This window comes from Bubalus bubalis, chromosome 2, assembly GCF_019923935.1.
Source record: "Bubalus bubalis isolate 160015118507 breed Murrah chromosome 2, NDDB_SH_1, whole genome shotgun sequence".
In the NCBI taxonomy this organism is placed as follows: domain Eukaryota; kingdom Metazoa; phylum Chordata; class Mammalia; order Artiodactyla; family Bovidae; genus Bubalus; species Bubalus bubalis.
In genome coordinates, this window is record NC_059158.1 from 171,144,993 (window position 1) to 171,159,103 (window position 14,111).

The 14,111-nt window shown below is 35.3% G+C and overlaps 1 protein-coding gene across 2 annotated transcripts in view; it reads left to right on the forward strand.

Moving 5' to 3' along the window:
* The window catches only part of PSMD1 (proteasome 26S subunit, non-ATPase 1), an 82,493-nt gene that overhangs the window by 13,559 nt on the left and 54,823 nt on the right, over positions 1-14,111 (forward strand). For both annotated transcript variants that reach the window (XM_006050128.4, XM_025278452.3), the window contains 10 exons: positions 1,620-1,846; positions 3,187-3,247; positions 4,156-4,284; positions 5,723-5,811; positions 6,292-6,370; positions 6,968-7,141; positions 8,735-8,846; positions 9,405-9,601; positions 10,878-10,973; positions 12,941-13,005. In XM_006050128.4, the coding sequence (XP_006050190.1) occupies positions 1,620-1,846; positions 3,187-3,247; positions 4,156-4,284; positions 5,723-5,811; positions 6,292-6,370; positions 6,968-7,141; positions 8,735-8,846; positions 9,405-9,601; positions 10,878-10,973; positions 12,941-13,005 (1,229 nt within the window). The remainder of the gene's footprint in view (positions 1-1,619; positions 1,847-3,186; positions 3,248-4,155; positions 4,285-5,722; positions 5,812-6,291; positions 6,371-6,967; positions 7,142-8,734; positions 8,847-9,404; positions 9,602-10,877; positions 10,974-12,940; positions 13,006-14,111) is intronic.

Consider the following 14,111-nt stretch of genomic DNA (forward strand, 5'->3'; position numbering starts at 1 on the left):
GAAAATATATAAAATGAAATCTGTATCTATCCCTTTCCCTGGGCATTTTCCCAGTTAAAAGATTCATAGATGTTTTCCTCCAAAAACATATGGAGCTACGTCGTTCTTCTCAATGACTGGATTGTATTTTTATTGATTGGAAATGCTCAGTTTGCTTTTTAACAGTTACCACACTGTAAATTTCTATATTCTGCTTACAGTATAGCATTTTATCACACATTTTTTTATTTGTTCACTATAATGTATTCTCAATATGTGTTTCTATCCTCTATACATATTTAAAATTTAGATTAATGCATCCGTTTTTGAATGCTTTTTTTAAAAAAATCATTATAGGCTATTACAAGATAGTGAATATAGTTCTCTGAACTCTGTTGCTCATCGGTTTTATGTGTACTTTTTGATGCTTTTTAAAGCAAGTGTGAAACACAGAAAAAGTTGGAAGAAAAATATCTACCTTTATGTCACTTGAAGTCTACTTACATTTTAGTATATTTCCTTTCACTTTTCTCTATATAGTTTTTTTTTGAGTTTTGTTTGCTTCTAAATAGTTTTTAATAGTTTCTTAAATGTTTTTTTAAAAGTTACATGAAAAACGATAGTCCTTTGCCTTCTTTTCTCAGTGTATTTCAGTTTTATTTCCCAGAAGTAATTTTATTTATTTTAGCTATTTTATTCCTTGTCCCTGAAAAAATATTTTTTGAATTTTACGTTTTTAAAATTTATTTTTGAACAGATGATATTACGTTCACATGATTCAAAATTCATGAAGGACCAAGGGGTATATAGTTAAAAGTCTTCCTGCCACTTCTCCCTTTGGCTTCCAAGTTCCCTTACCTGGAAGCAAACTATCAATTATATATGTCCTTCAGTTTAATGTTTTTTCCATGTTTTAACTCTTCACAAACTCTTGTACAAACTCTTTCTTGATTATGCATTAGTCATTCAGTGGGTGTTCTTTGCCTTTTTTATCCAGTCTCCTGTTATTGGTCATTTATTTTGTTTCCATAATTTCCTATTCTTAAGTTTATAATAATTTTGATTAATGTGTTCATTTTGAAATTGAGTTATTTGTTATTTAAAACAAATTGTAAATTGAACTCTTAAATATCCTAAGTTTATTGGATGGCTTTTGTTAAAACATGTGGCAGATCATAAGAGTAGTAAGAGAAATGCTTCCAAATGTTCATGTTAGTGCCTCTTGTCCTAGCCCAGCACAATACAGTGTGTTATAAATGAATAAATGAATGGCTCCTACAGTTTATGGTAAAGCAGAAATTAGAAGTAAAAGAGCACTTGATAGTGATTTATGAGTAAGTTTTAAAGAAGTCAGGATTCATTCACCAACCAGTTATTATTAAGTATTGCTAATTGCCAGGCACAGTATTAGGAGCCGTGAGCATAACTTGTATGGACTTTCTTATAGGAGGCAGATTCTACTTTCAGGAAAATTTTGGTGCCAGGATGAGAAGGGGAATGCTATTATTAGACTAGATAGTTTGCTGCAGTTTGCCTTCACTTTTATTTATGGTTTCCCGTGTTGTTGACTGTAACTCTTTAAGTATCTTACAGAGCAAAATTTTCAATTATTATGTAATTGTTCTCTATCTGCGTTTCAGTGCCTAATTTTCTTAGATGATCCTCAGGCCGTGAGTGATATCTTAGAAAAACTGGTAAAGGAAGACAACCTCCTGATGGCCTATCAGATTTGTTTTGATTTGTATGAAAGTGCTAGCCAGCAGTTTTTGTCATCTGTAATCCAGAATCTTCGAACTGTTGGCACCCCTCTTGCTTCTGTGCCTGGGTCCACCAACACAGGCACTGTTCCAGGATCAGAGAGAGAAAGGTACGCCTATCTGTTTCTGCATAGAACTAATCCAGCTATCTTTATCTTATTTGGGGAGTAGATAGAGTATTTCTAGACAACGTAGTCTAAGAATAAATACCATTAGGTTTCATAGATTGTAAACTCTTAAGAAGACTATTGCTGTGTTTTGCACTCTGCTGGGCACATTAAGGAAAATGAAAAAAAAATGGACCCTTCTGGAAACAGTGAAAGTGGTTGTCTGATGGGGCGGGTGTGGGTCCTGCATGCTTTCTTATCAAGTAAATTTAAAAATCTTAGGTAGGGTAGGTTGGGCTAGATTTTAGGTGTTTGGGTTAGATTTTTTACAGGTAGAAACATTCATAGCTTTTTTATGCTTTTATTAGAACTGATAAAAATTATTATAATCCAGTAATCTTCATTTATCTAGGTTTTTAAAAATTTTTTCTCAACATTATTTTGTAGATTTTGGTACAGGACTTTTGTACATTTTCCCCTAAAGTTATTTCTAAGTATATTATGTCTTTTGATACTATCGTAAGTGGTATGTTTAAGTTTCAATTCAATTTAAATTGCTTATTGCTAATATGTAGAAGTATACTTGATTGTTGTATATTAAAATTGAATCCCACAACCTTACTTAAGTCATTTAGTGGGTCGAGTAAATTTTTTTATAGTAATATTCTTTTATAACCTGTAGTTTATCTGTACTGAAATTAGTTTTCCTAAGTATTTACAAAGGAGGCTTGTTTAGGATAGTTTCTAGAACTTCCTGTTTTGTTGTGTTGTGGAGTTTTAAACAGAATGGTGTCTTGTGTTGTGAGATCTCCTGGCTCTGTTTCCTTTCTCACGTTCATTTTGGCCTTCTTTTTCCCTCGTTTCTGCTTTCTTAATTTGAATTCTATGCCCAGCATTTTCTCTTTTGTGTTTTGCTTTGACCTAGAAGAGAGTGTTGGCCGGTCGGTTTTAAGAGTTGTTGGAGCTCTGACTGCTTTACTTCAGACTGGTTTTGTGGCTGGTGGTGGTGGCTCTGTTCTGGGAATCTGGGAGATACTTTGTCCCCTGGTTTCGTTGTATTTATTGTCCTTTTTTTTTGCTAACCTAGTTAGTTGCTTTGCGTGTTTTATGAAATTATCTGGCGGAAATTTGGTAACTGAACTGCCTCCATCTTATTTTACAGTCTTTTCTGTTTCTTAACAGCAGTACTTTAAAAGTTATTTAGTGTTTTTTCCTTGCAAAATACTTATTATGGACATGGTTCAGATCTTCCGTTTGATTAAAAGGAAAGAGAAAAAGTCACCCACACATACCATTCAGAAAAGATTTATCACATTGATAACTGTTGGTTCTCTTCGTTTTAGTGACTCGATGGAAACGGAAGAAAAGACAGGTAGTGTACTTGTAGGAAAGACACCAGAAGTGGTAAGTGTGCTTTTTGAAGTTGAGGTTTCCATTTAAACATAGATTTCCACACTATATTGTAAATTACTTAAAAGTGTTACATACCTGCTTTTATGGAGGTTTATTATTAAGTTTGATATCAAAGTTATTTTATAAAAATAGATTTTGTATAAAAAGTAAAATTTTAAAAATTAATCTCAGGAAATTCCTTGGTGGTCCAGGGTTAGGCCTTGGTGCTTTCACTGCTGAGGGCCCGAGTTCACTCCCTGCTTGGGTGGGGAACTAAAATCCCACAAGCTGCACAGCACAGGCAAAAAGCAAAAGATTGATCCCAGAAAACACTTGCCTTAGAAGAAATCAAGTCCCCAGATCCTTACCAAAGAATGAACTCTGTTCAGAATAACTCTGAATTACATGTCATAGCATGAGAAAAAAACTATGGCCTCTAACAAATAAATGGCAACTTGTAGAGACAGAGGACTGTTTAGTTGTCTTTATTTTTAATATTCATAGTGTACTTACGAGTGAGGCAAGGATTAGAGCAGTAGTCTGTTGGATGTAATGTGTCCTACATCAGAATTTTTGGTTTCTGGTTATCAGGTATATAAATTTCAACTCTTCTTGTGGTTGGAACGAGTTGTGTTGGTGGCTTGGTATAATTCGTGAGATCATATATATGTGTTGATTAAAGGTGCTTTTCCTGAATTTTGAAGAGAGAGTTTCTCACCTAAACTATGAGTTGACTAAGTATAAAATAGTTCTTCCTGCATATCATCATTACTCTTACAGATTTTTAAAAAATTTTTTGTATTGGAAGAGTGCTTAAGTTTTTTTATGTGTATGACTGAATTTCACTGGTTTAAGGCTATTAAAATTAGTTTACTGGATTTCAGTAATATAATAATTTTCATTCTTGTTTGTTTTGGCAGAGTCCAGAGCCCAAGGACCAGACTTTGAAAATGATTAAAATTCTAAGTGGTGAAATGGCTATTGAGTTACATCTACAGTTTTTAATACGAAACAATAATACAGATCTCATGATTCTAAAAAACACAAAGGTAGAAAATTCATCTGTAATGGAGGCTTTTTTCTTATATTTATTTCTTTGTTGATTATAAGTACTTAATACTTCTTATTGAATAATTTGTTGCATTTTGTCAAGGAAATACATTTTTGAAAAAATAACAATGGGAGAGACACTTGCTCTTACTGAAGAAGAAAGGGAATTAATACTGATTGAACTGTTTTTTGTGTTAGTCTGTCACTGGGAAGTTTAGTGGTTTGTTTTTTTTTTAATTTGTTTATTTTTTAATTGAAGGATAATTGCTCTACAGAATTTTGTTGTTTTCTGTCAAACCTCAATGTGAATTAGCCATAGGTATACATATGGTTTGGTTTTAGTTGCTAAGTTGTGTCCGACTCTTGGGACCCCATGGACTGTAGCCTGCCAGACTCCTCTGTCCATGGGATTCTCCAGGCAAGAATACTGGAGTGGGTTGCCATTTCCTTCTTCAAGGTATACATATATCCCCTCTCTTTGAACCTCCCTCCCCATTCCACTCCTCTACGTTGATATAGAGCCCCCGTTTGAGTTTCCTGAGACATATAGCAAATTCCTATTGGCTATCTACTTTACATACAGTAATAGCTAAGTTTTATTTGAATGTGTACATGTGGCATTTGGACAGATACCACAATCAGAGCATTAATACAGGTTGTGTGTTTGTTTTTCCCAGTGAACTGCAGACTCCTTGAGAATAGGGGTTCTTAACCTTGGTATTGTAACCTTTGCTGAGATATTCATAATGAAGACAGTTGTTCATTTTAATTTTTGAACAGATAATCTATTCATCTGGTTCCAAAAAAGTTTTAGTATGAAAAGATACATACTGTAAAAAATCTTCCTGCCTTGCCTGTGTTATTTACCCAAATCCTTTCCCAAAGTCATTTTATATAGTCATATATTATTTCATTAATATGAAGTTGTTTGATTGAGGTGTATGTAATCATGCTTCTCTGGATTTTTAAAATAATTTTTACAAGTGTGCAAGAGAAAAATTTGCATCTATGTCAGTTTTCTGATGCTTATCTTTATAGTGCAGTTGAATTAAACAAAATTGCTCTGGTGCTGCCAGAGGTACAGTGCCAGAAGAGGTATACCATTGTTCCTCAAGTTACATCCATTCTTGGAGACCTTGAGCAGAATATCAAAGAGAAATGGCAAACTATTTAGAAACTAACAATTAGAATATCTACTATTAAATTCTTACCTGAAATCTATTGACCTCAAGTTAAGACCACAAATAAAACTTTTGACTTGCTGTTTTTTAATAAGCTAGCTATTTAATCTTTATAAAGAAATTTCCAAGATTCATATTTTAAATGCTGATTCAGTTTACTCATGTTTTCACCACAAAATAGTGCTTCTTATTGTGTTTGCATGCAAGCTTGCATTTGTATGAATACAGATGATAAATATCTGTGTTTGTTTTTTAGGATGCAGTAAGGAATTCTGTCTGTCATACGGCAACTGTCATAGCAAACTCTTTTATGCACTGCGGCACTACCAGTGACCAGTTTCTTAGGTAAATGTACTCGTAGGCTCGTAGGCTCCCACTTCAGTTTAAAAGTGTCTGTGACAGAGACTCTGTTGTCACTATTACATGGATTTGGGGAACTTTACCTGCTTGTCAGTCCTGAATTTTAAATTCTACTTTTGCTATTTTATAAATTTTTTTAATTGCATTTATCTACCTGTTTTGAGGTAAAATTAATTTTCTTCATTAGTTGCCTTGAATACAGATTTTTTAATGAAATATATTAACCTCTGAAGTTTGATACAATTTTGCTTTTGCTCATAGTGTAATTACATATGTATTTTTAGAAAGTCCTCAGAATATTAAGAGGCCTTAAGAGGTAAAACAGAATCATCAGTAACTTGAAATCCATAAAGTAAAATGATTTTTAACAGTTCAAGGTAAAAATGTTAGAGCTTTGACTTTAGTATTATAAAAAGCTTTATGAAATTCATTTTAATAATATTGCTAAATTTTGTTTTCTTACAGAGATAACTTGGAATGGTTAGCCAGAGCCACTAATTGGGCAAAATTTACTGCTACAGCCAGTTTGGGTGTGATTCATAAGGTAATATATACTGGTCACTGTGAGCAGGCATCAGAACAGAAGCAATTTTTCTCGAGTTAAGGACCAAAAAAATCGGGACTTCACTGGCAATCCAGTGCTTGAGACTCGGAGCATCCAATTCAGCAGACAGACCAGGGAATTAAGATCCCACATGCCACGTAGTGCAACAACAACAACAAAAATAGAGAAACATGTTTACTATAATGCATTGACAAGTACATTTCGTTAAATTAGATCAGTCCTTATACAGGGAAGGATGAAGTAAATAAGAAATGTGTGGGGTTTTTTTTTAATAAGAAGTAGAAATCTTTTTTGTGTAAAGAGTAAGCCCTTTCTTAAAAGATGAATTGAAATAATTATTTGCAGAGTCTAAGATAAATTTGGGGAAATGTTATGAAACAAAGAGGAGGGGAATGGAAGCGTTTGTTTCTAACTAAGATGTGATTTAAGATCACTTAAATCTGTCTTCTGTGAGTGATAAAGTTGCTTAGAAGAGAACTCCACTTCCTCCTTCACTCTGGAGAAAAAGCAATAGTCATAGAAAATGTTTCTCTCACTTTCTTTTACTGACACCTCTGTGGTGGCTCACATTTACAGGGTCATGAGAAGGAAGCATTACAGTTAATGGCAACATACCTTCCCAAGGACACCTCTCCAGGGTCAGCCTATCAGGAAGGTGGAGGTCTCTATGCACTAGGTCTCATTCATGCCAATCATGGTGGTGATATAATTGACTATCTGCTTAACCAGCTTAAGAATGCCAGCAATGACGTAAGTATTATAATGCACAACTAAATTCCCATTACTTAAGAATGAGGGAAACATTATATTTGCCAAATTATTTCAGTGAATAGAAGAAATCTTGTAGGATTCCCAAATCTACATTCCCAGATCTAAAGTACTGTTTTCATAGAATCTTATCTTTTAAAGGTAATTTCCTCTCCTCCTCTGTAAGCTAAAATTGTGTTTCTAGTCCCTTAAACCTTATGTGTGAAAAGTGAAATAAAGTATCAGATATTTATAAAATGTACATTGTATGCATTGTAAGACACTTTAGAGTCTTGTTATGTTACATGAGTGATTTTCTGTTATTTTATAGGAAACTAAAGCCCCTCCAAAATTGCCGGTACTCTTTTGGGAGTCAGAATTCTTGCTTGTGTAATCTTTTTGGTGATTTTTAAATGTAACTCTTTTAGAAAAACTTATTAAGCATCCCTGTTTTTATTTTAAGGAGCCATGACAGGATTTTAGACTTTTTAAAGTTTTATGTTAGGGTAGTCTCTATTAGAAAGCTATCGGGAGAGTAGCTCAGTGAGCCAGAAAACTTTGTCCTACTTTAGCGAAAAGACTGAGATCAGTAGGATGGTCTGTCTCAGCTAATATGCCCCTATCCACAAATCTTACGTAATTTATAGATATCACTGCCTGAAATTTCTGGTGATCTCAGGTAAAAATTTTCTTAGCAGATAAAGCTTTTTGATTACCAGCAACAAAAACCTCTGCTGACCAACTTAAACAAGGAGTTTATTGGAACTAGCTTATATAATTAAAGGAAAAGCTGGTGAACTAGTTCTCACAAAGGTTAAAGCAGGGTGATTCTGGGAATCTTGGTAATAGGAACTAATGGAATGGTCTCGTCGGGGCTCTGCTGTCAGGATGAATGAACTTGAAATGTTTTTGGTCCTTGGGTCATTCCACTTAAGAAAGATTAAAATTCCAGAGGAGCATCTGATTGGCCTGTCTAGAGTCACAGGCCCACACTTTCCCCAGGGGAATATGAGAGTTTATTTTCAATGACAGTCTCACCAAGATTTGAACCAGTAGGGAGGAATATTCCCCAAGCAGGACTGGGGTACTGTCACTAATAAAAGGATACTGTAGATTCAAAAGTAACAGATCATCACACAAATATTCTCCAAATAAAGACTAACTTTTGCTCCTGACACCATTTTCTCCCACTTTCTTCATAACCATGTTCCGTTAGATTCCTTCTTCTCCTCTGTGCTTCCTCCCTCAGTTCATAAGCATATTCACCTATCCTAAAAAGACTCTTTTCTTGCAGTTGCTTCTCTCTCTTAGTTGTTGTCATCTGTCTCCTCCCTTCTTGTGTAAACTTATTAAAGGAGAGCTGTACTGTCTCCACTTTGTTTTCATTTCCTTAACTCCCCATTATTTTATATCAGCAGGCAGCATTCTTTCAAAACTGAAATTGTGAGGTTACCACTGACCCTCTGTATCCTTTGATAATATCCACTAGGCCAAATGCTCTCCATGCCAACAGCACAATATATTTTGAAAGTAAAATGAAAGGTTGGATTTTAAGTACTGTGTACCAGATAAATGGAGCCCATGCTTTTTCTCTAGATCGTTAGACATGGTGGCAGTCTAGGCCTTGGTTTGGCTGCCATGGGGACCGCACGCCAGGATGTGTATGATTTGCTAAAAACAAACCTCTATCAGGATGATGCTGTGACAGGTAAGTGATTCTTTCCAAAGATGACATACTGTAGGATTAAGTAATGTAACTGTAACATTTGTTTTCTGCCTGTATTTTGTGGTCTCTTAAAAATCTAATAGATTTCTCTACTTGTAGAGGGAGTTAATTTTTGCCACATTTATCAAATTCATTGTATAAAAATATGTTTTATGATATATAGGCTTCTAAAAATAGTATATCTTGTGTGTATGTCTGATTACTGACTTTTGCAAATAGAAATTTATTAGAGTGATCTCCTTGTATCTTGGGACTATCTATACTGCTTGGTGATAATGAAAAAAAAATATTGCCATAGTATCTCATTTGAAATCACTGCAGGATTTCATGGTATATCCTATCACAATCTAAAAGGAAAATAGCTATAAATATATGGATGGACTTCCATATAAACTATCCTCCTTTATATCTGATGGCTTGGAAAAAATGCTACAGAAGTTGATGGTTATTTTGATAGCTGTTAATAGTTAGCACTTCCAGTAGAATATGTTTTATTTACATACTTAACTCTTATTATTTAATGTTTTGCTTATTCACTAGGCGAAGCAGCTGGCCTGGCCCTAGGTTTGGTTATGTTGGGCTCTAAAAATGCCCAGGCTATTGAGGACATGGTTGGCTATGCACAGGAAACTCAGCATGAGAAGATTCTCCGTGGTCTTGCAGTTGGCATTGCGTTAGTGATGTACGGGAGGATGGAAGAGGCTGATGCTCTCATTGAATCTCTCTGCCGTGATAAGGTGAGATCACATATTATTCATCCTTTCCTCCCTCCTTTTCCTCACCCTTTAATTATTATATCTAACATTTACAGAAACACTTAACCTTGACTAGAAATTATCTCTGTTCCCATCAGAACTCCTAGGTACATTTATCGATGAAACTTCTCGAAAGATATATAAAGCCTAATAAAATTTAGGCAAGAAAAACACTAATTAGAAGAGGTGAGCAGGGCTAATTTGAGATTAAGACTTCAGTGGTTTTCAAATAAGCAGATTTAGAAAAGATCTTTAGAAATTGTAAGTTGATTTATTTTAGAAATAATGTTTTGGGGATGATTTCATAAACATTTAATAGGATACAAAGTTTACTTCATTGTTTTTTCATCACAAAACAGTGCCCATCTCTGGACTTATTTATTTGGATGAGTTCTTTTTCCTTTGCCTTTTGTCTTGTTTTTGAAAAACTGAAAAGTGAAAGTCACACAGTCGTGTCTGACTCTTTGCGATCCCATGGACTATAGCTTGCCCATCTCCTCTATCCATGGAATTCTCCAGGCAAGAGTACTAGAGTGGGTTGCCATTTCCTTCTCCAGGGGATCTTCCTGACCTGGGGATCGAACCCAGGTCTCCTGCACTGCAGGCAGATTCTTTACCAACTGAGTCACAAGGGAAGCCCCTGTCTTGTCTACCTACCATATACAATATAGTAAAAATGGTTTTACTGTTGTAAAAACAAAAAACAAGATGTGTGTGTGTGTGTGTGTGTCTGTGTGTGTGTGTCTTATTTTTACAACAGTGAAACCATTTTTTCTGTATTGCATAAAGTAAGTAGATAGTGGTAAACAGTACTGTCCTCTGTAATCGGATAAAAAAAATCCACTGCTATAGTTTATTGATAAAACTACTAATTATTTTGCTCAGCTGTCAAACTCCATATCTCTTCCACTCATAGCTCAGTGCCCAAGAATTAAGTGATAAGGTAAAAAGCAAATTAGAATAGCAAGCTTCTTTGTTGTTTGACAAATGAAAGATATAGGGCAGTTGGCTTGAGTTTATACATCCTAAAAAGTGTGAGGCAGCATAGATATGTTGAACAGAATACTGGGAATTAAAAGTAATTAATTATTCCCGTGTTAGAGCCTTTAATTTTCCCATTCATTTAGAAAACTACCAACCACAAAATGGTTCTCTTTTAGTTCATTTTCTGCCTAAAACCAGCTCCCCTTATGGATGCAACTAAGCCTGTAAGAAGTTACTATTTGAAATAAGTTGATGATGTTGAATTATTTCTTAGGATCCAATTCTTCGACGATCTGGAATGTATACTGTAGCCATGGCTTATTGTGGCTCAGGTAACAACAAAGCTATTCGACGCCTGCTACATGTTGCTGTAAGTATTCTAACCCTTTCTTGTATAGAGATGGACCCTCAATGTGTTGATGACTGTAACACCCACACCACATAATCACCACCAGTGGTCTCAGATTCATATTCTCTTCCATTGAATACAGTCAGCCATAACTGAGCACCAGGGTCACTTAGCTTTTCCAGATAATGGTGTGTCTTATTTGAGTAGAAGTCCTTAAAGTCATTCAGGGCAACTTCTGGAACTCTGTTCCAAGGGAAACCCTCGTTAGTAAGAGACAAGACCATGTGAATGTGTGCAGCCACCCCAGGGTAGGGAAATCTGATGAACAATAGAGACAACTTCTTTTTACTTGTGAAGTTAGCTTCCAGGTAACCCTGAGGGACATGCTCTGTGACAGGAGACACACTGCACAGGAGAGCCAGTGCCCATGTTTTCCAGTAGGCTTTTTCCACTCATAGTCACCCAATTCAGGTGTAGTTTTTCAATAATGTTGTCTGATGACACAGTGGACATTCCCTATGTCTTCACCCAGGACGTTTCTACCATCTTGGTGCTGGGAGAAGGTAGACCCAAGGTCATCTTCCTATGCAAGAAAGGGTTTAATACTGTTAATATTTTTTTCTTCCTAGAGATGTTCACATCACACAGTATTTATTAGCAATTTATTATTTATCAGTGCAACATGTGGTATGTTCTAGATGTTTGTCTTTTGCTTAAGTTTAGGGCATATTTTTTTTAAAACAACAATGAAGAAACGATTAGATTTTTGGTGTGGGCCACAAATGCTATAGTACAGCTGAAATAATCTTTAAAACTATCCCTGAATCTTAAACTTAACCAAGCTGTAAAGGATTTTAAGTCTTAAAATGAAGAAATTCTCAGATGAATCTTTCTAAATTTGGGTAAGACATTCTAATAGAGGAATATAGTAGTCCGCCCGCCTTATACATGGATATATGTTGTTAAACAACCAATGGATGCCTGAAACCATGGATAGTACTGAAACATACTATGTTTTTTCATATATACATCCATACTTGTAATAAAGTTTAATTTATAAATTAGGCATAGTAAGAGAATACTTGAATTGCCAGTATCACTACTTCTGTGCTTTGGGGCCAGTATTAAGTAAACTAATATAACCTTTATTAAGTAAACCATTATTAAGTAAATTAAATAATGTAAGTTAACTAAATAAACTTAACCATTATTAAGTAAACAATAATAAACTTTTAAGTAACCATTATTAAGTAAATTAGAGGCTATTTGTGATCCTATGAACTGCAGCCCACTAGACCCCTCTGTCCCTAGGAATTCTCCAGGCAAGAAAACTGGAGTGGATTGCTATGCCTTCCTCCAGGGGATTTTCCCAACCCAGGGATCGAACCCAGGTGGATTCTTTACCAGCTGAGCCACCTGGGAAGCCCAAGAATACTAGAGTGGGTAGCCTATCCTTTCTCCATGGGATCTTCCCAACCCAGGGATCGAACCAGGGTCTCTTGCATTGCAGGCAGATTCTTTACCAGCTGAGCTACCGGGAAACCCTATTTGAATATAAGCACTGTAAAACCCTGTGGATCTGATAAATGAGTGGGTAACTAAGTGACTGGTGGGTGAATAACAAATACAGCTTGGATACACTGACCAAAGGGTTATATCCCAGTTGGGACAGAGTGGGACAGCATGAGAATTCATCTCAATACTGAGAATGCATGCAGTTTAAAACTTGTGAGTTGTTTATTTCTGGAAATTTCCATTCGATAAATAAATTCAGACCACAGTTGATTGTGGGTAACTGAAACTGCTGAAAGTGAAACTGTGAATAGGAAGATAGCTACGGTAATATACAGATGAGATCTAATTTACATTTAAATGATGTGGGCCACTCATATCAGTTTATTCTAGTAATAGAATGCATGCAATACAATGATTGTAGTAATAGAATGCATGTAGTATATAATGTAATCATCCTTTGAAATTTTTCCTAGGTAAGCGATGTTAATGATGACGTCAGGAGGGCAGCAGTAGAATCACTTGGGTTCATTCTCTTCAGGTAATAATTTCTAAGTTTTGATTCTGTTTATATTCCATTCCCATTTGTAATTAGTAGTTACACAGTAACTGACTCTCTGAGAAATCTATCTAGGTTCAGAATGTGGACCATTTAATAATAAAGTTAGTGTTGTTCCTCTGAAAAAGAAGCCAGTATGTTTCGAGAGATTGGGATGCTATTTGAGAAGTAGCAGTCCTCTTCTCATTTGGTAATTCAAGTGGGATGCTGTCTTTCACACAGGCTTGTAGAGTTCTTGAAGCTCTTTAATGAGAGTGAAAAGTAATAGGCTTAGTTAAAATGCAGAAGAGGGAACAATTTGCAGATGTGGAGATGCCCGTGGCATCATAGTATGGTTGTGATCCAGGGGACACACTCTGAAACCAACCTGCCAGAATTGAATCTTGGCTCTGCCGCTTACTGAGTCACTCAAAGTCTGAGTGACTTAGAGCTTGTTACTTAGCCTCTTTGAATTTCAGATTCCTCATCTGTAAAATTCTGTAAAAGAGGTAGAGTAATAGTATCTAAGACTGTTTTTTGACAACTAAGTGAGTTAATATATCTAAAGCCCTTAGAATGGTATCTGGCACTAGTAAGTGCTAGTCAAGTGGGTGTGAGTAGTAGCAATTGTAATGGTGGCAGTAGGTGCAATAACACCTCTTAAAATAGTTCTGCTGTCTGATCTCACATAGTTTCTTTTCACTAAGGTACTTTAAAGTGCAACACAGGAAGATTAAAAGTACTTCTTTCAGCTCTTTTTTTGGCTGGATATTGGATACTCTTTTTTTGGATATTGTGATGAAATTGAACTGTAATTTAGGGATGGGAATCTGAAGGAACAAGTAAGATTGAGTTTCGTGTTCTTTTAACCTCTGGTACAGATTTTCTACCCCAAGTTCCTGGAATAAACCTTTGTTGTAAAGATTGTAATGTAATTCAACAAATAATATATATACATATATATTTTTTCCAACAAATACTCGTTCAGCATCCATTGAACTGGTTAGAGGACCTTCTCTAAGATGCAAGATAGAAAGTTAGCCATTTAGTGTAGACACTAAATACTTTTTTCCTATTTTGGATAAAAATGTTGGCTAAAACAGCAAAGC